This window comes from Urocampus carinirostris, chromosome 14 (genome assembly GCF_059441175.1).
Source record: "Urocampus carinirostris isolate Australia breed hairy pipefish chromosome 14, RoL_Ucar_1.0, whole genome shotgun sequence".
NCBI lineage: Eukaryota > Metazoa > Chordata > Actinopteri > Syngnathiformes > Syngnathidae > Urocampus > Urocampus carinirostris.
In genome coordinates, this window is record NC_142362.1 from 2139363 (window position 1) to 2161673 (window position 22311).

General features: G+C 40.6%; 2 protein-coding genes across 3 annotated transcripts; both read left to right on the forward strand.

The window, feature by feature from the left end:
- The first annotated feature begins 358 nt into the window (after window positions 1-358).
- On the forward strand, window positions 359-7634 carry LOC148352438 (cyclin-dependent kinase 5 activator 2-like). Of its 2 annotated transcripts, none has more exons than XM_088352644.1 (2): window positions 359-489; window positions 2606-7634. In XM_088352644.1, the coding sequence occupies exon 2, from the start codon at window positions 2985-2987 to the stop codon at window positions 3792-3794; it is 810 nt and encodes a 269-aa protein (XP_088208770.1). In that variant the 5' UTR covers window positions 359-489; window positions 2606-2984; the 3' UTR covers window positions 3795-7634. The 2 variants fall into 2 exon arrangements, with proteins under 2 accessions (XP_088208770.1, XP_088208771.1); XM_088352645.1 differs by having other exon boundaries at window positions 374-489; window positions 2611-7634.
- Window positions 7635-12862: 5228 nt separating this feature from the next.
- rab5b (RAB5B, member RAS oncogene family) lies at window positions 12863-21330 on the forward strand. The gene is made up of 6 exons (XM_088352651.1): window positions 12863-12982; window positions 16497-16777; window positions 16854-17005; window positions 18220-18342; window positions 18450-18543; window positions 21020-21330. The coding sequence occupies exons 2-6, from the start codon at window positions 16612-16614 to the stop codon at window positions 21133-21135; spliced, it is 651 nt and encodes a 216-aa protein (XP_088208777.1). The 5' UTR covers window positions 12863-12982; window positions 16497-16611; the 3' UTR covers window positions 21136-21330.
- Window positions 21331-22311: the final 981 nt, after the last annotated feature.

Below are 22311 nucleotides of genomic sequence, written 5' to 3' on the forward strand. Positions count from 1 at the left end.
ACGTCTACTCTCCTTCCTGGCTTACGACTCGCTTCCAACCCTGACCACGTTTTTACTCTCCTGTCCCGGCTACTGACCCGTTTTTCCGTTCCAGACACCGCCATCGCTCACCACGGAAGTCCCACTTCCACGTTTAGAGCGACCTGCTGCACCTAGCAAACTCCGGATCGTGTCTTTCCTTTAATAAAACTTGTGAGAAACGTTACGCGAGTGGGTCCTGTCTCCGTTCTAAGGTGACAATGATGTCATTGTTGGAATCGCCTACATATTCGAAACTCTTTGTCATATTATGAACTCTTTGTTACATCGTATGTTTATGACATCGATTTTTAAGACATCAGACAAAATTGTTGTCTCAGAAAATATTCAGTACTATGAACTGTAGTTTTTAGGGGGCGGTTTCTATATACTTAAGTAGTCGGACGACTCAAAATCCAAATACTTTTGTTTATTTGGTGTTGGAACGAAAATCGGAACTCTCAAAAACAGGTAAATGTGTGGCTGAGTGAGATTAGAAGCCATCTTGGCTACGAGAGTGTCAGGACCAGAACGGGAACAGGACCCACTCGCGTAACGTTTTTCAAAGTTTTATCGGGAAGAAGGGAAAGCCGGGATAGGAGAACAAAAATGTGGTCGGGATTGGAAACAAGTCGAAAGCCAGGAGAGGAGAGTAGACGTGGTTGAGATCGAAACAGGTCGTCATTCGGGACGGGAGAGCAGACGTGGTCGAGATCAAAACAGGTCGTCGTTCAGGACGGGAGAGCAGACGTGGTCGAGATCAAAACAGATCGTAGCGGGAGACAAACAGGAACAAAAAACGGGACAGGCGAAAAAGGGCTTGCCGTGTAAAAACAGAGATTCTCAGACGGACCAACATAAGGGGACTGACAGGACAGAGTTAAAATACTGACAGGGAGCCGATCTTTCAAAAAGCTGCAGCTTCAAATTTACAAATTATGCTAATGAGTACATGTTATATGAGTTATGCTAATGGTTACATGCTAAAAAGTGATGCTAACGGCTTAATGCTAACTGCTTTATGCTAAACAATTATGCTGTCGTTGACAGGTACGGTACATGCTAATCGCTACATGTTTACAGATTATGCTAACGGCTACATGCCAATGAGTTGTGCTAACGGCTACATGCTAAAACTGATGGTGACGGCTAAATTATAACTACTTCATGCTAAACAATTATGCTAATGGATACATGCTAACAGCTACATGTTTACAGATTATGCTAACGGCTACATGCCAATGAGTTATGCTAACGGCTACATGCTAAAAAGTGATGCTGACGGCTCAATTATAACTACTTCATGCTAAACAATTATGCTAATGGGTACATGCTAATGACTTCATATTTACAAATTATGCTAATGGTTAGATGTTAATGAGTTATGCTAATGACTACATGCTAAAAAGTGATGCTAACGGCTAAACACTAATTCCTTCTTGTTAAAAAATGATGCTAATGGTAATGGCTACATGTTTACAGATGTTAATGAGTTATGCTAATGGCTACATGCTTAAAAGTGATGCTGATGGTTAAATGATAACTACTTCATGCTAAATAATTATGCTAAAGGATACATGCTAACGACTTCATGTTTTCAAATTATGCCAATGGTTACATGTTAATGAGTTATGCTAATGACTACATGCTAAAAAGTGATGTTAATGGCTAAACGCTAATTCCTTCTTGCTAAAAAAATGATGTTAATGCTAACGGCTTCGTGTTTACAGATTATGCTAACGGCTACATGCTAAAAAGTGATGCTGACGGCTAAATTATAACTACTTCATGCTAAATTATGCTAATGGATACATGCTAACGACTTCATATTTACAAATTATGCTAATGGATACATGTTAATGAGTTATGCTAATGGATACATGCTAAAAAGTGATGTTAACGGCTAAATGCTAATTTCCTCTTGCTAAAAAAATGATGTTAATGCTAACGGCTACATGTTTACAGATTATGCCAACTTCTACATGTTAATGAGTTATGCTAATGGCTACATGCTTAAAAGTGATGCTGACGGCTTAATGCTAACTGCTTCATGCTTACAAATTACGCTAATGGCTACATGCTAACTACTTTATGTTTACAAATTATGCTAATGGGTAGATGCCAATGAGTTATGCTAACAGCTACATGCTAAAAAGTGATGCTGACGGCTAAATTATAACTACTTCATGCTAAATAATTATGCTAATGCTGACATCTTCATATTTACAAATTATGCTAATAGATACATGTTAATGAGTTATGCTAAAAAGTGATGCTAACGGCTAAATGCTAATTCCTTCTTGCTAAAAAATAATGCTAATGCTAACAGCTACATGTTTACAAATGATGCCAACGTCTACATGCTAATGAGTTATGCTACAAATATTAAAAGGATAAAAATATCATCAATAATCACGCTGCAAATGAAAGAATAAATGAATGGTCTTTATTGTCATTCGTGTAATTTAATTGGAGGGTTTTTCCTAAGAAATGTACAGGATACAAAAACGTAAACAGTGTTCCTTATATTGTAATAAATGACAATAACGACTATTTTAATTCATTTTAAATACTTTTGTCATCCCAGTATAGGAAAGAAGGTCGAAAAAAGCAAGTTAATGAGGTCTTAGTGCAGAAAGAGGAGCTAAAAGAGTGCAGGTCACTGATGCTGTATTTAGACTATCAATGAAGTGATTGGATCAGTCAGCGAGGTCTCTGATTGGTCGCCTTCCACGTCAATCCAAAATCCGCCGCATCTGATTGGCGCACATCCAGACGATCCGCGGTGCCAGCGTGAGATCGACGCAGTCTCCTTTAGACGGACTTCGTAAGGCGACGTTTCGCTTCTTACATGGATTCCATCACGTCTTCGTGACTTTCCCACGCTGTGTGACTCCCCCACGCGTGTTTGGACTCAACCCACGCGCATTTTTTTTTTGGTTTCATCCGCATCGCCTGCGCAGATCATGGGTACCGTCCTCTCCATCTCGCCCGCCAGCAAAAAGGCGATCGACGGCGACGCCGGCGTGGAAAAAACCCTCAAACGACCTTCACTCTTCGTGTCCCTCTCGTGGAAAAAACTCGTCGCCAGTTCTGCTAAAAAGAACGCCAAGAAGGTGACCCCCAATCCGAATCCGCCGCAGGTGTTTTTGCGCAACCATGAGAACCTGCGCAAAAACCTCCAAAGCGAAGAGCGCAAACCGAGAGCCCCCATCCCGGTTCCGGTCCCCACGGTCCCCCCTACGCATGAAAGCAAGACCCAAGGAGGGAACCAGGTCTCCCCCAAACGGATCGTCATCCAAGCCTCCACCGGGGAGCTCCTGCGCTGCTTGGGGGACTTCGTCTGCCGTCGCTGCTTCAAATTGAAGGACCTGAAGAGCGGAGAGGTGATCTTATGGTTCCGGAACATCGACCGGACCCTCCTCCTGCAAGGATGGCAAGACCAGGGCTTCATCACCCCCGCCAATGTGGTTTTCGTCTATCTCCTGTGCGAGTCCACCTTGGAGGAGACCGTGGAGGACCAAGCGGAGCTTCAGGGGGCCTTCCAGACCTGTTTGTACCTGGCTTACTCCTACATGGGCAACGAGATCTCGTACCCCCTCAAACCCTTCATGATGGAGGCCAACAAGGAGGTCTTTTGGGAGACCTCGCTCGGAATCATCGACAGGTTGAGTGGGCAAATGCTGCGACTGAACGCGGACCCCCATTTTTTCACGCAGGTCTTCCAGGACCTGAAGAGTCAACGGGACTCCGGGGAGGCCAGTCTGGACCGTTGAGGGCCGGAATGCGCATGCGCGAGGTTTTCATAACGCCACTCATCGACGTGTACCTGAAAACCTGAGTTTATTGCGCCCCCTATCGAACCCTCCTCCATCAAAACCTGACTTTTCATTTAACTCCTAAAGTTCTGACTTTTCCTAGATTGGTCTCCAGGGTAGAGCGACAATCCATTTTTTCATGAAAACTGTATAAAAAAACTACAAAAATGGCCCTTAAATCGAGGATTACTGATTGCAATGGCACCTATTTACTCACAGCCAAACAGATTATTTAGAATGCAGAGACAATGATAGCAATTTAGGATGAAAATTGTTGACAGGTACGAAAATGAAGACGGCTTTGAATGTAAGAAAAAAATAGACCTCCGTATGGCTTAAAGGGACAGTGTGTAATATTTGACCACTAGATGTCATTGTATTCTGTGGTTCAAGGAATAAGCCAAACCACAGAGACTCAAAGTGACCAAACTGCACTATTTTGCCTTTTCTAAAGGAAAAAGAAAAAGAAGGAAAAAAGGGGAAATTAAGGGGGAGAGGGAAAAAACTAAGAAAAACAAAGACAAAAAGAAAAGAAAAAAGGAGAAAAACAAAGACAAATGCAAGAAGAAGATTAAAAAGAAATTAGAAAAAAAGGGGGGGGAAGAGAAAAAAACAAAGAAAAACTAAAACAAAAAAGAAAAGTAGAAAAAAGGGGAAGTTAAGGGGGAGAGGGAAAAAACGAGAAAAACAAAGACAAATGCAAAAAGAAGATTAAAAAGATATGAGAAAAAAAGGGGTCGGAAAGAGAAAAAACAAAGGAAAAAAAGAAAGCAAAAAAGAAAAGAAGAAAAAAAGGGGAAATTGGGGGGGGAGGGAAAAAAAGAAACAAGAAAAACAAAGACAAATGCAAGAGAAAGAAGATTAAAAAGAAATGAGAAAAAATGGGGGGAAAAGAGAAAAAAGAAAGAAAAAAGAAAGAAGAAAGAAAAGAAGAAAAAAAGAGTACCCATAGCAGCAAGAAGTCAGACAGAATGTCCGCTCCCTCTAAGTTACATCAATTTTATCTACCTACGAGTATTAAAACAAATACATTACATTTGTATCATAATTCATGTATTTTTGCTCAAGTTTTTTTGTTAAATAATATTTTTACCACCAGGAAGCGCTAAATAATACACACTGTCCCTTTAAAATGCGGCATTAGTGCGTTTAGAGGGAGATATAGCAACTAATGCATGCCATCAATGGTGTGTACCCCTTCCCCGACCATTTTTTCAATGGCATGCTAATTCCATTCCGAATTACACACAGTACCAGAAACGAGTATTGCAGTGAAAAGCACTCAAAGAGCTCTATGTCGACAGCGGTGCCTTGAGATACGAATTTCATTTGTGGCATTTTTCACCCTCTCTACTCAAAACGCCTGCTTTTTACATCATTTTTGACCCAAGGCGTCAAACTGACTTGTTTTCCCACTGTTTCCTTCTCTGACCACTCTTGTTTTTGTGTTTTTTTTTAACATTTTTTTCTATTTATATTAAGAAATGTATTTATTGCTTGTATTTGAATTGACTTGTACTGCATTCCGACAAAATTAACACGACTAATCTTTCAATTCAACCCAAAACTAACAGAACAGGACATTAAATTAGGCTTAGCACCAACTCATATACACATTTAAATAGCTCCCTGATTTATTTTTTCCATAAATAAACAAATAAATGTCAATACAAACAACAAGACTTAATCTAACTTTAAATAAAAAGTGCATCGACGAACTCATGTTATGGTAAAAGCTAATCACTCAGCTTTTACCTTTAGTATGCTTTTCATTTAACTTTAAATAAAAAGTGCATCGACAAACTCATGTTATGGTAAAAGCTAATCACTCAACTTTTTCCTTTAGTATACTTTTCATCTAACTTTAAATAAAAAGTGGATCGACAAACTCATGTTATGGTAAAAGCTAATCACTCAGCTTTTACCTTTAGTATGCTTTTCATTTGACTTTAAATAAAAAGTGCATCAACAAACTCATGTTATGGTAAAAGCTAAATACTCAGCTTTTACCTTTAGTATGCTTTTCATTTAACTTTAAATAAAAAGTGCATCGACAAACTCATGTTATGGTAAAAGCTAATCACTCAACTTTTTCCTTTAGTATGCTTTTCATGCTCTCCCTCAATCAAACACACGCACATGATTGACCCACTGATGTTACGATAAGAGCTAATGTCTCCGCCTGAACGCCTGAACTCCTTTCCTCTTAATCACACACTTTTTTTTTCAACCACAGTCGTTGTAAAATCTCAATATTATCGATGGTCTAATGTTATTCTTCATGTTTTAGTGGCTCCGCCTCCTGTCGGTTATCCAATCGGAAGGCGCGGGGTGGGTAGCGAGGAGAGAGGGAGACCGAGGGTAAGAGCAGGAACGAGGGAGAGAGAGGCTCTGCTGCATCTGAGCCCAAATAATCGACCTGTCGTATAAACGAAAATGCAGATCCTGATGTCCGTCAAATTCCCAATATAGGTGCGGAAAAGGAAACCAAAACACTCGTATCTCAAGGCAACCAAGACGCTCGTATCTCAAGAATGTATTTGTATCGTTTTCCGAGAAAAATATCTCGGTATGTGTTGTTCGTGCCAACCGTTTCCTCGTCTCTGCCTTCTTTTGGTTCTTGTTTACGTGGCCTCGCATCCGACGTGTGATTGGTGAGCCTGGCGAATGTATATTTTGCTTATTGTTGTTTTGATGATGTCGTCAAGTGGAATGTAACACTGTTTTTTTTTGGGGACACAACAAAACTTGGATGTTTTGCACTCAATCTATCAAAAAAAAATCTCCCGGACACTGGATTATTTGCAGTTCATACTTAGAGCCCCAGTGTGTAATATTTGACCACTAGATGGCACTGTACTGTCTAACGAGAATCAAAACCAGTGCCAGAGAGCATAGAGTAGCAGCAAGATGCCAGGCAAACATGGCAGGATGTAAAAGAAATAGTAATTTCTTGACCTATGATTTTTTTTACAAAAAAATGAAAATTGGTATGATTGTTCATGTTAGAATCTGGGGTGACTCCGTCCACCAGAGGGCGCCTAATCGCTTTGTCCAATCACCCTTCACCTGTCCCTAATAAAGACATTTTGGACAGTACACAAAGTCAAGTGAATTTCATTTTCCACCATTACCATTTTCCAGTTTTATCTTTGCTTCTGAGGTTTGGTTTTCTGGTTCGACATTTTTTGATTCTGCAGTGGACCCAAACGCAAAAAGCAGGAAGCAGGAATCAAGGCCATGTGCTCATACATGACATTGTTTAATCAAAAATAAATAAAGGAAAAGTAACAAAAAAATACAACAATAAAACTAAATACCTGAAAAACAAAAAACAAACCTCGTAAATAAAACAAAAAAATAGAAAACTGTCCGAACCAGAGAACAAAAACCAAACCTCGGAAACATAAACCAACAACAATAAAACCGTCTGGACCAGAATACAAAAACTAAACCTCAGAAACTTGGATAAAACTGTAAAAGGTGATGGCGGTATGAAGGATGAAAAATGCATGGTTTGAAATGAAAACTGCGCCTGTCCCTATTACTAACCGATTGACGCCCTCTAGTGGACTGAGTAGCGCCAGATCCTAACAGTTCAGGTATTCTTCCCTACTATTTAAATCAAGGTTGTTGTATTTTTTACTAAATGAAGATATTTTTTTGGTACCACTAGGAGGCACTAAATATTACACACTGTCTCTTTAAGGAATTTTGCTATTTTGTGTTTATAAAGTCAATGGTCGGTGCAGTTCTTGTTTATGGTCACCAGGGTGAAATAAATCCTTTCAAAGATTGTCTCCTTTGTCGTGATGCATTACTCGGACTGGTTTCGGATACTTTTTTTAGCTGTGAGCGTTTAAAACACAGGTGTCAAACAAGTGGCCCGCGGGCCAGATCAGGCCCGCTAAGGGATTGAATCCGGCCCGTGAGACAACACTCAGAGAAGCGCAAGAGAAAAACAAGCTGCAGGTTCTCACAAAGTCACTGTAATTGTATTTCTTTCTTTCTTTCTCTCTCTCGCTCTCTCTCTTTTCCACCCCTTTTCTCCCACTCTCTCTTTCACTCTCTGTGTCTCTTTCTCTTCCTTTGTTGCTCTTTGTCTCTTTCTCTCTGTGTGTCTTTTAACCTCTTTTGCTCTAACTTCATTTTTTCCTTTTCTCTCTTTTCTCTCCCCCCCTCTCTCTCTCTCACTCTCTCTGTCGCTCTCTCTCTTCTCTCTTTCTCTCTCTCTCTCTCTCTCTCTTTATTTTCCACCCCTTTTCTCCCACTCTGTCTCTTTCACTCTCTGTGTCCCTCTTTTTCTCTTCCTTTGTTGCTCTTTGTCTCTTTCTCTCTCTGTGTCTTTAAACCTCTTTTGCTCTAACTTCCTTTTTTCCTTTTCTCTTTTCTCTTTCTCTCTTCATACCCTTTGTGCTTTCTTTACTCTTTTCTCTCCTTCTGTCTTTCTATTTCTCTTTGGATTTCTTTCTTCCTCTCCCTTCCTTTTCCTCCTCTCTCACGACTTTTTATCTTTTGTTTTTCACGCTCTCTCCCTCTCTCCCTTTTTCTATCTTTGTCTCGCCCTCTCTCCTTTTCCCTCCCTCTTTCTCTTATTTCTTTATCTCTTCTTTTTTCTCTTTAATCTACTAGTCCGGCCCCCGACAAAATGTTTGTTCTATCGTGTGGCCCCCGAGTTAAAAGGAGTTTGACACACCTGTTCCACACGACTAAAAATTCAACGTGCGATAAAAAATACACATGATTAAAAACTCAATAAATTCAAAATTATATGAAGAAGGTAACAACTAAAATCATTTTGTTCTGAAATATCTTACGGGGTGTAAAGAAGAAATCAGAGTAAAATTAGGTATAAGAAAACCCCATTTTTTCAAATGATTTATTTTCATATTTTACTCTTTACTCTTTTCACTGTTTTTGCAACTACCTCTCTCCTTGCTACCCACCCCGCGCCTTCTGTTTTGTACTACACATTTATATCATTATTATCGTTTTGTAAAATAAGAATATATGTAACTAAGACAAGGAATTTAAACATTTTCAGATTTTACTATATTTTAACTCTATTATGTGTGAGTGAGAGAGAAAGAAAGAGAGAGAGGGGGGGGGGGAGCCTGAGAGAGAGCCAGAAAGAGAGCCACAGAGAGAGTCAGAGAGAGAGGGGGGGGTGGATAAAAGAGAGAGAGCGATAGAGAGAGAGGCAAAGCCAGAGAGACAGAGACAGAGACAAAGAGACAGAGACAGAGACAGAAACAGAGACAGAGACAGAGAGACAGAAAGAGAGAGAGAGCCAAAGAGAGGGACAGAGAGAGACAGAGACAGAGAGAGAGAGAAAAACAGAGAGAGAGAGAGAGGACCAGAGAGAGAGACAGAGACAGAGAGAGAGAGACAGAGAGACGGAGAGAGAGAGCCAGAGAGAGCCAGAGAGAGAGCCAGAGAGAGAGCCAGAGAGCCAGAGAGAGAGAGCTAGAGAGAGAGAGCTAGAGAGAGAGCCAGAGAGCTAGAGAGAGCGAGAGAGAGAGCCAGAGAGAGCCAGAGAGAGAAAGGGAGAGCCAGAGAGAGCAAGAGCCAGAGCCAGAGAGAGAAAGAGCCAGAGAGAGCCGGAGAGAGCCAGAGAGAGCCAGAGAGAGCCAGAGAAAGCCAGAGAGAGAAAGAGCCAGAGCCAGAGAGAGAAAGAGCCAGAGCCAGAGTGCGAGAGACCCAGAGAGAGAGAACTAGAAAGAGAAAGAGAGACAGAGAGAGAGAAAGACAGAGTGCCAGAGAGAGAGAGAGAGACAGAGAGAGAGTCAGAGAGAAAGAGCCAGAGAGAGAGAGAGAGAGAGACAGAGCCAGATAGATAGAGGGAGAGAGAGACAGAGAGAGAGCCAGAAAGAAGGAGCCAGAGAGAGAGAGAGAGAGACAGAACCAGATAAATAGAGGGAGAGACAGACAGAGAGAGAGAGAGAGAGAGAGACAGAGAGCCAGAGAAAGAGAGAGGCAGAGAGCACCAGAGAGTGCCAGAGAGGGCCAGAGCCAGAGAGAGAGCCAAAGAGAGCCATAGTGAGCGAGAGAGAGAGAGAGAGACTAAGAGAGAGAGAGAGAGAGAGAGAGAGAGAGAGAGAGAGAATGAGAGCGATAAAACAGGTACAATTGAGTGAAATGTGAACAAGAATACTATTATGTGTATTTCGATCAAATCTATATCATATAATGTATATAACTTTTTGTGGTAAGCATGTTTGGTTTTCAGTGCTTGGTGCTCGGCGTCGCAACCTCCTAGCTCGCCCTTGTAGCATCTTCATTTGACTGGCAAGGTCTTGTGAAAACGTGCAGTTAAAACAGCTTCCGGTTTCTTCACCTTTTCACAGCGTTCCTTTCCAGTGAGCTTTCTGAAGTCACGGATTTCGGTGACCCAAAAAAATCCACTGTCCTCTGAGTGGCGGCCCTCGCAGTCAACTTTTCTTTTTTATTTACAGTCGCCATGCGGTAAACAGGGTGGGCTATCGTTCTCACAGAAAGCCCTGGGCAGAATGCAGTCATTTAACATGAGTACTACTTTTTTTGGGTACAAATTTGTTTTATACTTCTATACTACTTTCATGACGGAGTGATCGTGAGTCATTATTAGCCTGATTCTGAGGTTATTTTGGAATGAGGACTTCAGGTCGGTGTGGGCTTCAAGCTCTTTTTTTTTATCGGTTCTCTCTTGCTGCAGTCTCTTAACTCTTGCTTTTTTCCCTCTCTCGCATTTTCCCGTTTTAAATCTAACAGCATCTCCCTGAAATTCCCGAAATCCACGAAGTCCATTTGGAATTTTGTGGAAAGCCGTTTTTCCGTCCGTCCTTCTGTGCCTTGAACGCAGCATCGGTCTTATGTAAGAGGCTTCTTACGCGATTAGGATTCAGCTGCCTGTCTCACTGCCGAACTGTCTGTGTTCTTTGGAGCTTGGTTTCCATGGCAACAGAAAGACGTGAATGAAAGCTGAGTGGAAACGATGAACACATTTTTTTGTCCTTAAAGTAAAACTATCAGCAAGTGAAGTTTGTTTTTATAAATCCAAAAGGGAGCTTTGAGGCCAAAACACGTGACGTCGACCACGTGCACGTGACGTCACCTTGCAGAATGAGAGCCATGACGGACGACAGAAGCACCCTAGCCATCAGCAAGTCAAGTTATATTTATTTGTTTAGCCCAGGGGTGTCAAATTCACACGATAGAACAAACATTCTGTCGGGGGCCGGACTAGTAGATTAAAGAGAAAGAAAAAGAGGTAAAGAAATGAGAGAAAGAGGGAGGGGGTAGGAGAGAGGGTGGGACAAAGAAAGGAAAAGAGAGAGGGAGAAAGCGTGAGAAACAAAAGATAAAAAGTCGTGAGAGAGGGGGGAAGAAAGGGAGAGGAAGAAAGAAATTCAAAGAGAAATAGAAAGACAGAAGGAGAGAAAAGAGAAAAGAAAGCGCGAAGGGTATGAAGAGAGAGAGAGAAAAGGAAAAAAGGACGTTAGAGCAAAATAGGTTAAAAGACACAGAGAGAAGGAGACAAAAAGCAACAAAAGAAGAGAAAAAGAGAGACACAAAGAGTGAAAGAGAAAGAGACAGAGTTCGAGAAAATGAGTGGAAAAGAGAGAGAGAGAGAGAGAGAGAGAAAGAGATAAATAAATCCAAGTAGAGTGTCTTTGTTCGAGGCACCTGGCTTTGGCAACATCAAGTTGACATATTTCAACCTGCAGTTCGTTTTTCTCTTGCGCTTCTCTGAGTGTTGTCTCGCGGGCCGGATTCAATCCCTTAGCGGGCCTGATCTGGCCCGCGGGTCGCCTGTTTGACACTAATTTTCACTTTTGGATGACCAGCTCAGTAGCCTAGATGGTAGTGTGCCCGCTTTGAGACTGGGAGGTCGCTGGTTCGCGCCTCGACCGAGACATACCTAATTGGTGTAATGGCGGCGCCCTCTGGCTGCGGCTGCATCGACTCGCTACAACGGGTCAGGTGTATCGACATTTCGTTCTGTGTACATTGTTACAAAGAATGACAATACAATGGAAATTATTATTATTATTATTAATTGACTCATGTACGATTGCAAAGGTTGCACGGCCTACGAACATCATTTGCTTTTTCAATTCTTTCACAAGATTTCCATTTCTTTTTTTTTCCTGGTATCTTTTGTCGCATAATACTGACATTTTTGGGGGCTTTTTTAGTCGGTTGCACGATACAGAACTGTATTTAATCCCATTTTTGAGTGGAAGTACAATGTTGGCAACAAGATTGACTTGATATCATTGGAAATTATTTGAATGCAACACAAACTTTTTCTTCTTTTCCCTGTTTTTTTCTATTATTTTTTTTAATTCCTTTAAAAAATATCATTGTGTTTATTTTTTCCTAGCTGTTACTTTTTTCTTTTTGTTCTCTATTTACTTTTTTCCTTTGTTTGTTTCTTTTCTTTTTTTCTGGCTTTTTTCTGAATTTTCCTTCTTTTTTCTCTTCCTTTTGTTTCTTTTTTTTCTCAGCTTTTCACTACCTTTTCATTTTGGTATTTTTTTCATTTTTGTTCTATTCCCCCCCTTCCTTTAAGTCAATTTGTGCACAATTTTACATAATATTTGGTCGTGTAGGGATGAAAGAAGCAAAAACAACCCGGAGAGCCGTTTGGGACCCAAAAGAGCCGGTTCCTTTTAGTGAGCCGAGCCGAAGAAGCCGGTTCTCGAAAAACTCTACTGACTTTACTCAACTTCGTTCTACTTCGACCTTGACTTCCAAATACCGCATTTAGAACACAACGTCAGGGAAACCCGTGTATTTTGACCTTCATGCACTGTCACTTTGACTTAATTGGCTTCTTAATTAACAATTTCGAGCCCTGATTTTTGTGAGCAGGCTAGATTTTTTGGTGCGCTGAGAATGTGCGGGCAATGCGCGATTAGAGGGAACATTGGGCAAGACCCTTGCATGGCTGACGTCGCTATCGTCGTGTGATAGTGTGTATTTTAAGTGTAAAGCAGATTGTAAAACGCTTCCGTGTCTCGAACATCGCTATATAAACACCGTCCATTCACCATTGCAGCAGACGAACATTGCGCATGCGCACATTCCCTAACAGGAAGTGTATGGTTCCTACCAGCTGATGTTGCTACATCGAAGTCAACACCGAAGCGTCATTATTTAGGGTAAATGTCTTCCTTTTCCTCTCTCATAGCCTCCTTTTTATTATTCCTAAGACATAAACGTCGCCACAATATGATAATGACTGTGATATTCGAGCCCTTTAACACTTTCGTATTCCCTCCTCACGTCCAAGCTTCAGCGGTCATGCTAACTACCAAAGAAATGATAACATCCAATGGCGTCATGGTGGGAATAAACAAGGAAACTCGTAAAATGGTGGCCGACGGGATGAACTAGCCCGCTGTCAGGTGTTTACTCAGCGTTCTTGGGCAAGACGACAGGAACGGCATCATTCGCCGTGGACATGTTATTAACTCATTCAATGCCAAGTGTAGGGGAGATGGTGAGCCACGCTTGAGACAACAGTGAGCAACCGAAATCCCAAGTGTGGCAAGATAATCCATTATCAGACATGTCCAAAACTTGACATCAAGTTACATTTTGCTGAGTTTCCGGCAATGCAAAATTATTTTTCTCTTTTGAAGGAATTGACTCATGTACTATTGCAAAGGTTGTACGGCCTACAACCGTCGTTTGTTCTTTCAATTCTTTCACAAGATATCCATTTTGTCGCATAATGTTAACATTTTTGGGGGCTTATTGAGTCGGTTGCACGATTCAGAACTGTACTTAATCACATTTTTTAGTGGAAGTAAGATGTTTGCAACAAGATTCACTTGATATCATTGGAAATTATTTGAATGCAACACAAACTTTTTCTTCTCTTTTCCGTGTTTTTTTTCTACTTTTTTAAAAAATTCCTTTAAAAATAATCTCATTGTGTTTATTTTTTCCGAGCTGTTACTTTTTTCTTTTTGTTCTCTATTTACATTTTTCCTACATTTCTTTTTCTTCTGGCTTTTTCTAAATTTTTCCTTCTTTTTTTCTCTTCCTTTTGTTTCTTTTTTTCTCAGCTTTTCACTACTTTTTCATTTTGGTATTTTTTGCATTTTTGTTCTATTCCCCCCTTCTTTTAAGTCATTTTGTGCATAATTTTACATAATATTTGGTCATGTTGGGATGAAAGAAGCAAAAACAACCTGAAGAGCCGTTTAGGACCCGGTTCCTTTTAGTGAGCCGAGCCGAAGAAGCCGGTCCCCGACTAACTCTACTAACTCTACTCAACTTCGTTCTCCTTCGACTCGACTTCAAATTACCGCATTTAGGACACAACGTCAGGGGAACCCGTGTATTTTGACCTTCATGCACTGTAACTTTGACTTGAGTCGCTTCTTAAATAGTCATTTTGAGCCCTGATTTTTGTGTGCTGGCTAGATTTTCTTGTGCGCTGAGAACGTGCGCGATTGCGCACGCGCGCAGCTTAGAAGGAACACTGGTGCCAGCCATTTTAGAATATAGAATATACCTTTATTGTCATTGTTACAAAATGGGTTAACATCTTGTGACAACGAAATTGGGCATGACACTCAAGTATCACACATTCACAGTGAGGTAAAGAAACCAAGAAGATAAGGAACAGAGAAGATAAGGTTAAAAAAAACAAGGAGGATAAGGTTATAGTTAGAATTTACACAAAGAAATGACGGCATGTAGGATGTTACATACAGTTGGTATCGTAAGGGTTTGTGCAATTATGCATTTGGTGCAAAAATAGTCAACATAGTGCCGCTAAAACCCAAACTGTGATTTCTGATTTTCAAAATACTCCCATCACTAAAAAAAACCCCTCGATAAATCCTTGAAAAAACGCAGTGCCTTGCGATTGCACAATCACACTACATCACATCACGATTAGATTAGATTTCTGTTGATCGTGCAACCCAACTGTCTGATATTTTTGTGTTCTACGTTAGTCATCTTTCGATCGGGTGCACAAATGTGTACAGCAGTTAAACCAAATGCATCCAGCTTCAATTGTTCTGTGAATGAATGAAAACTTTATTTCGAACTTTAAAATAAAACCAGAACAATAACTTGACAACAAAATAATGTTACATAATATGTTTGAAAAGGGGTAGTAAGAAGCAGATGCTTATATTCCCTTCATCTTCCCTATTAAATACACCAATAACAATAGTAATAATATTACTGTATTTTTCGCACTATAAGGCGCACCGGGTTACAGGGCGCACCCCGAAAAAAATCGTTTTTGGTCCTATTTTTGACATACATAAGACGCACCGGATTATAAGGCGCTACAATGGGAACGTGGACAAAACAGTCAGATAGTTCAGTCCAACTTGTTACCTCCTTAACATTCCCAAAGCTTGCAAAGACGCAAATACGTGTCGAGAACACGTGCGGATGCGGTGTCCGTACGATGTCACTCAAATGCATCGTTCCATCATTCGGAAGGTTCAAGTCTTGGGATTCAAGAAATGCCACACATTCCTTAGTTTCTATTTTCTTTTTCGCTCGCAACTTTACCGTGCATATGACAATAAACACTTGGAATTGAGTTGAATTTAAAAATAGACACTCCATTCCATCCATTATCTGCACCGTTTATCACAGAAACATCGAGTTCAGTCTGAAACAAGATACAGGGACAATATAAAACCCGGAGTAGCTCACCGAAGTCGTTGTGTTCATAATAATGTGCAGCCAATGTCCTCTTATATCCGTGAGTGCAGTAAATCCAGGAGAATAAAATATTTACGAATACAGAATAGAAAAAAATGCTTTCTGTGTGCCGTCAGCCACGTGCTATACGCATTCATCTTTTTCGGCCAATTGCAGGCTTTGTTTTGCCGTTTAAGCCAATGCCAGCCTGCAAATGATAAAAAGGATCCGCCTCTTGACCTCCGAATAACTTTAGCCAATAGTGATCGATTCAACTGATGATTGACACATTGGTTAGCCAATGAAACGCCGGTAAATAAATCCCAGCATACACCGCGTAATACTTGGCGTACGGGGGAAAATCGAGTCGGCGGCTGCAAGTTAGTTGGAAAACCTAATGTTGATCCATAAATAAGGCGCACTGTATTATAAGGCGCATGGTCAGCTTTTGAAAAAAATAAAGGCTTTTAGGTGCGCCTTATAGTGCGGAAAATACGGTAATAATAAAGTTATGATATAACAATAACAACAAAGTTAACCATAGTTCTAGACGCACTATTCCCAATCTTTCGTATCACTCATACCCCATTTTCTTCATCTCTGTATTCCGCCAGTAATGTTTTTTTTTTGTATATAAATTCAAACAAGTGAATACTTGGACATTGTTTAATCTGGTCTTGTAAATTGTTCCAAAGTTTGACTCCACACACAGACACACACATACTTTTCCTGGTGGTTCTCACCTTTGGGATTTTGAATTTACTACTTAAGTTATAATTTCCCTCTATCCGAATGAATAATTTTTGGATGTTTTCTTTGTCCTTAAATAACAGTGGTGCAGTGAAAAAATTTACTAAATCATCCTATTTTAATAATTTGGACTGCAGGAATGAAATATGAGTATAATCTCGATAGCCTACCCTGTGAATGGTTGTAATTGCACGTTTTTGGAGGATAAAAATGCTGTACTGAGTCGGTGTGATGTTCTCTTAGCTCGATCACACAGGGCTGCCGGAACGTCATCAGCGAGGTTTGGAAGCACAGGTCGGAAGCAGAGCAATAAGCGAACTTCGCCCCCTCCCTCCCCGGCACCCAAAATCGGGTCGCTATGAGCTCCAGAGGGAGCGGTGGGCGCTCCAACGGCGCGCTGCCGCAGACAAAGATCTGCCAGTTCAAACTGGTGCTGCTGGGCGACATGGCCGTGGGCAAGTCCAGCTTGGTGCTGCGCTTCGTCAAGGGACAGTTTGATGAGTTTCAGGAGACCACCATCGGAGGTGAGGGCAGGCTGCACTGAGCGTGATGAAAATGTTTTAAGAATGATTCCAAAATCCATGTATTTGTATCTCACAGCTGCCTTCCTGGCCCAGTCGGTATGTTTAGATGACACCACTGTCAAATTTGAGATCTGGGACACAGCAGGACAGGAACGATACCACAGCCTGGCCCCTATGTACTACCGAGGAGCTCAAGCTGCCATTGTAGTTTTTGACATCACCAAACCGGTACGCAACGCACGTTGGTTATATTGATACTATTGCGATTTATAATACAGCAAAGAGAAGGTTTTACAGTAAATCGGGAAAGTAACTTACTGCCATTGGGGGAAGGGCCTTAGTCAGAGAGGTTACCATGTCAAGTCATGTTGATTTGTATATCACAAGGAGTTTCAAAGGTCTGCATAGACCACAGATGATTGCAAGCTACAGTCTATGATTACACCATCCCTTGATCTAAAACCTACATGAAGGAAAGGAAACACTCAAAACCTCAGTCAAGTCTAGTCATGTTTATTTGAATAGCCCTTCATCACAAAGAGTCTGAAAGGGCTGCACAGACCACAGATTATTGCAAACTACTGACTATTATGACACCATCCCCTAATCTAAAACCTACATGAAGGCAAGGGAAAACTCAAAACTTCAGTCAAGTGTAGTCATGTTTATTGTGTAGTCCTTAATCACAAGGAGTTTCAAAGGGCTGCATAGACCACAGATGATTGCAGAGAGGAGAATCATCAAGAAAGACATACCCCAAAAGCCTTGTGGCTGTGATCAGAGTAAAAGGTTTTGCTAAGTATTAACTCAAAGCAGATCAATATTTTTGCAAAGTCTAATTTTTAATGTTTGTATGTTAGCACAATATAAAATGTTCACAATCGTGTCTCACAATATGTTGATTCATTGAAAATCTGTTTCATCTACGAGTTTGAAGCCTGAACCATGGCAATTTGCCAAAAAAGGGTGGCCAATACTCAGCGTTGGGTAGGGTTACTTTAGCCTGATTACTTTCAATTACTTTTGGATGACTCCGATACCAAATATGCTGATAAAAGACAAAAGAAACTAAATATCAATAAAATGACTCAATTTTGTGCAGGCTTAGGGAGTAACGGAATACATGGAACGGCAAAAATGATGTTGGCAAGCTGTTTGGATTGATTTTCGTTTTGTTTCTGTCACATTTGATGTTAGTTTTGCTGGAGATCAAAGCCAGGAGAGAAATCTTACCACATGTTATGAGTCATCATTTTATTCATATTTAGTTTCTTTTGTCTTTTATTAGCATATTTGGTATCGGAGTCATCCAAAAGTCATTGAAAGTAATCAAGTTAAAGTAACCCAACCCTGCCAATACTTTTGCAAGTCACTGTATTAGAAAGCCCATTGTGCTGTGCCATCATCGACTGTATCTAGCGACTGTTTGTTGGCATGCACAGGAAACCTTTGAGAGGGCCAAGGCTTGGGTGAAGGAGCTTCAGCGGCAGGCCAGTCCCAACATCGTCATTGCTTTGGCAGGAAATAAGGCGGACCTGGCCGAGAAGAGGCTAGTCGAGTATGAGGTAAAATGGCAAAGGGTACCTTTTTGGAAACCTCGTATTCAGTGATTCAGATTTTGCATGCAATTGTTTTCCACAACGTTGAACTATTAATGTTTGTCAATGTGTAGGAAGCACAGACGTATGCCGAGGATACGAGCCTTCTCTTTATGGAAACTTCAGCAAAGACGGCCATGAACGTCAATGAGCTCTTCTTGGCCATCGGTGAGTTGCTTTAAACCAGTCATCCATTATCTGCACCGCTTATCCTCCGTAGGGTGGCGGGGGTGCTGAGCCCATCCCAGCTGTCCTCGGGCAGTGGACATTTTTTTCATTTGTTTCGCTAATGTTATGATGTAAAAATGAAAGTGGTGCGCCAAAAAGGCAAGACGAGTTGAAAGACGCAAACTCTGCTCTTATATGTTGATTTGTCGATCGATTATTTGTTAAAATAGGTTATTGACCACCCTCTTTAAGGGAAACATGCTTTTGATGTGAGGCCAGGGATGCTCCTCCTCTTCTAGTCAAGTCATTTTTTATTTGTATAGCCCTTAATCACAGAGTCTTAAAGGGCTGCACAGATTATTATGACACCATCCCCTGATCTGAAACCAACATGAGGGCAAGGAAAAACTCAAAAACCTCAACAGGAAAAGGAAGGAAAATGAAAGGACCGCACATGTGGCATCCCTCTTTCAGGATGACCAGGCTGCAATGGATGTTGCAATTACAAATAGTACAGAGATATTGACACCAAAAATATCTAGGTTATTCATATGCTATAGAGTAGAAGTGTGTTTTAAGCTTAGATTTAAACATAATCAGTCAAATTTTCCATCTGTTTCATTCGTTAACAAAATTTCCCCCGCTGAAGTTGAATATGGTCACGTGACGAGGCTATTACGTTTGATTGGTTGAAAATGGTCGAGCCTGGGGGAGTTCTGAGTCAAAATAATTGCGCCTTAGCGGAGACAGACAGACGCGTACTTGCGTGTAGGGGATTAATCAAGTAACCAAGTATCGACTTCAATGGTGCCTAATATAGCGGAGTAAGAGTACTGTTTCTTCTTCACAAATTTACTCAAGTAAAAGTATAGGGATTTCAAAATACTCCCAGAAGTACAAAAATTCCCCAAATTTACTCAAGTAAATAATGAGTAAATGCTGCTAAGAATCCATAACATGTGAGACACAAATGAGAAAATAAACCAATAGTATTACATATTTACATAGTAAATGTACTCTGTTACTCCCCACCTCTGGTTATTTGAGGTATCCATGCAAAAAAAGAACCAAAATGAAAGTTCTGCTTGAAATGCATCATTTCGCAAAAATCCGTTTGATTTTGGAACGAGTCTTCTCAAGAAATTTTTGTGATTTTTCAACTAATGGTTTACGAAACAACGACTAAAAACAAGCAAATGAAAGCTGAGAATTATACAAATTAACATCACTTTCGGTCCTATGTTTATATTACTACGCAACAAAATTTATGTAGGCCTTCAAAAACATACATAGCGGAATACATCTCGAGTAGTCACCGCCATGATTGTCTGGCATTTGCTGCTACGATGTCCCCATTTGACACTAGTTTTCAATTGTGTTCGATAATACAGTGCCATCTAGTTGTCAAATATTATACTATGTACCTTTAAGAGTTGACGGGAAAAATTTAAGGCCAGCTGTCATTTCGACGGGTTGAAAATCCATCCATAAACCGCAGCAGCCGAACGAATCTAGTGCGACATTTTGAGAAAGAGAGTCAGAGAGAGTGAGTGAGAGAGATAGAAAATATGAATGAATGCAGGGGGAATAATAAAAAAAATAAAGTCCAGGCCTGACCTAAACGTAATGATTGACATTTTAAGCCTAAAATTTGGGTTGTGCCTGGGCTTAAGATCTCCCCTATGCATCTTTTTCCGTATATTTGATTCTAAAAAAAAAGTGTATTTTTTCACGTCTTTAGATCACATTTACAGAAAAAAGTTATAGTTTCCAACAATTCAAAATAGGTAAATATTTAAGTAAAACATGAATTACCTCTCCATAATTAAAATGGGAAATTAAAAACAAATCTGATCTGCTACTCATCACACTCGTCCTCCACTATTGCGTAAATTAACTGGTTACTGTGCTTGATCCGCTTCATGCGCCCCTTTATGGGCCTCAAACTGGACACATCTCCAGCGTGCTAAGAACATTTTTATTGTTTAATATCTCATGCAATCATTCAATATGATTGGTGTAAAGAAGAGGCGAGACGTTTCTTTTAAAACAAAAGTGGAATAAGAAAGCTTGATGCGGTTGAGAAAATGGTGGGATCGCTTTTTTTCGGCCACTTTTTACCACGGAGGAGGACCTCTTGAAGCGCATCTTCCAAGAGTAAGTTAAACTCAACTTGTTTTATCTTTATAGAGCACATTATTTTATGAAATGTTTATTTTTTAGGACAAAACATTACAGATTCCTTTATATAAACCTTAAACATACAAAATATAGCACTTAAGCATCTTACAAAAAATAAGGTTCTCATTTTTAAGTAGGGCAGCGTCTGTACCTGTTGACTGTATGTGTATGTGGTGCCTCCTGTAGATCACTGAAACAGGGTGGGTTTATATTTCGACCGGTCGTACAGTGTATCAGAACATGTATCCTGTCTCCCCTTTTTAACCCCCGACTTCTCACTCTTCACACCCGCCAGCCAAAAAGATGCCAAAAACAGACACCCAAAACCCAACACACGCAGCGCGACATCGAGGGGTCAACCTCCAGGATCCCGACGCGCACTCCACCAGAGCTTGCTGCGGCGGGAACTAGACCACTCGTAGCTCCTTCCAAGTGAATTCCACCGCCTCAATCCCCTAAACGCACCTTCTCCCCTCTCTCTCTAAGAGAAGCATCCGTGAATCAAGCCAGCCAGCGGCATCACTAGAGGACACAAAATGCGTATAACATGCAGTGTATCGTTTCAGTTCGACTCTCGTCCGATAAGCGACACTTGTACAAAGAATGAAGCAATAGGAGCTCCAATAAACTCTGCTACATGCACTTACCACGCTTTACCTGTCTGGTCCTCTGGATCCAAATGCTAACCGACTCAATATAAGAGTGTTATTTTGAAGTATTTATGTCTAGACAAGGCCTCATCTATATTTATTGCTACCAGGCATACAGTAAAAATTTGCCATATTTCAGTCTTCAAAGTCAAAAATTAAGAAAAAAAAAAATCAATATTTTCTAAGAATCCATAACATGTGAGACACGATTGAGAAAATAAACCAATATTATTTACACTCATACTGTGTAAAAGTAGACATTGCAACAAAGATTTGCCCCCTTTGAGTTAGTACTTTGTACAACCTACTTTTGTTGCAATCAGTCAAGTATTTTGGGGTTTTACACATCCTGAAACAGAAATATTTGCCCATTCTGCTTTGCAAAACAGCTCAAGTTCCTTAATGTTTGATAGTGGTCGTTTTTTTGCAGAGTGTTTTTAAGATCTTTCCACAAATGCTCTATAGGATTGAGGTCCGGACTTTATATTGTTAGATTTAAACCATCCCTTTGTTGATTTTGCTTTGTTTGCGGTCGTTGTCTTATTGGAAGGTGAACCTGAGCCCCATTCTCAGGACTTATGCAGACTTCAATATATTTTCTGCCAGAATCACTGTGTTTGGCTCCATTTATCTTCCAGTGCCTGCTGGAGAAAAGCAACCCCAGGGCATGAATGATGCTCCCACACCCATGTTTGACAGTGGGGATGGTGCAGTGTTGCTCTTGCGCAAACGCTTTGCATTGAGCTAAAAAAAGTTTGATTTTCATCTCAAGAGGACTTTGTTCCACGTTCTTTAGGTCCTCTCTGTGATATCTTGCAAACGCCAAACGAAGATCTTCAAAGGCCTTTTTAATGTATTCTTGCAGAAAGAGCTTTCTTGTCGCCACTCTTTTTCATAAAGGACAGATGTGTTCCAGAGTATAACTAAGTTACGCACA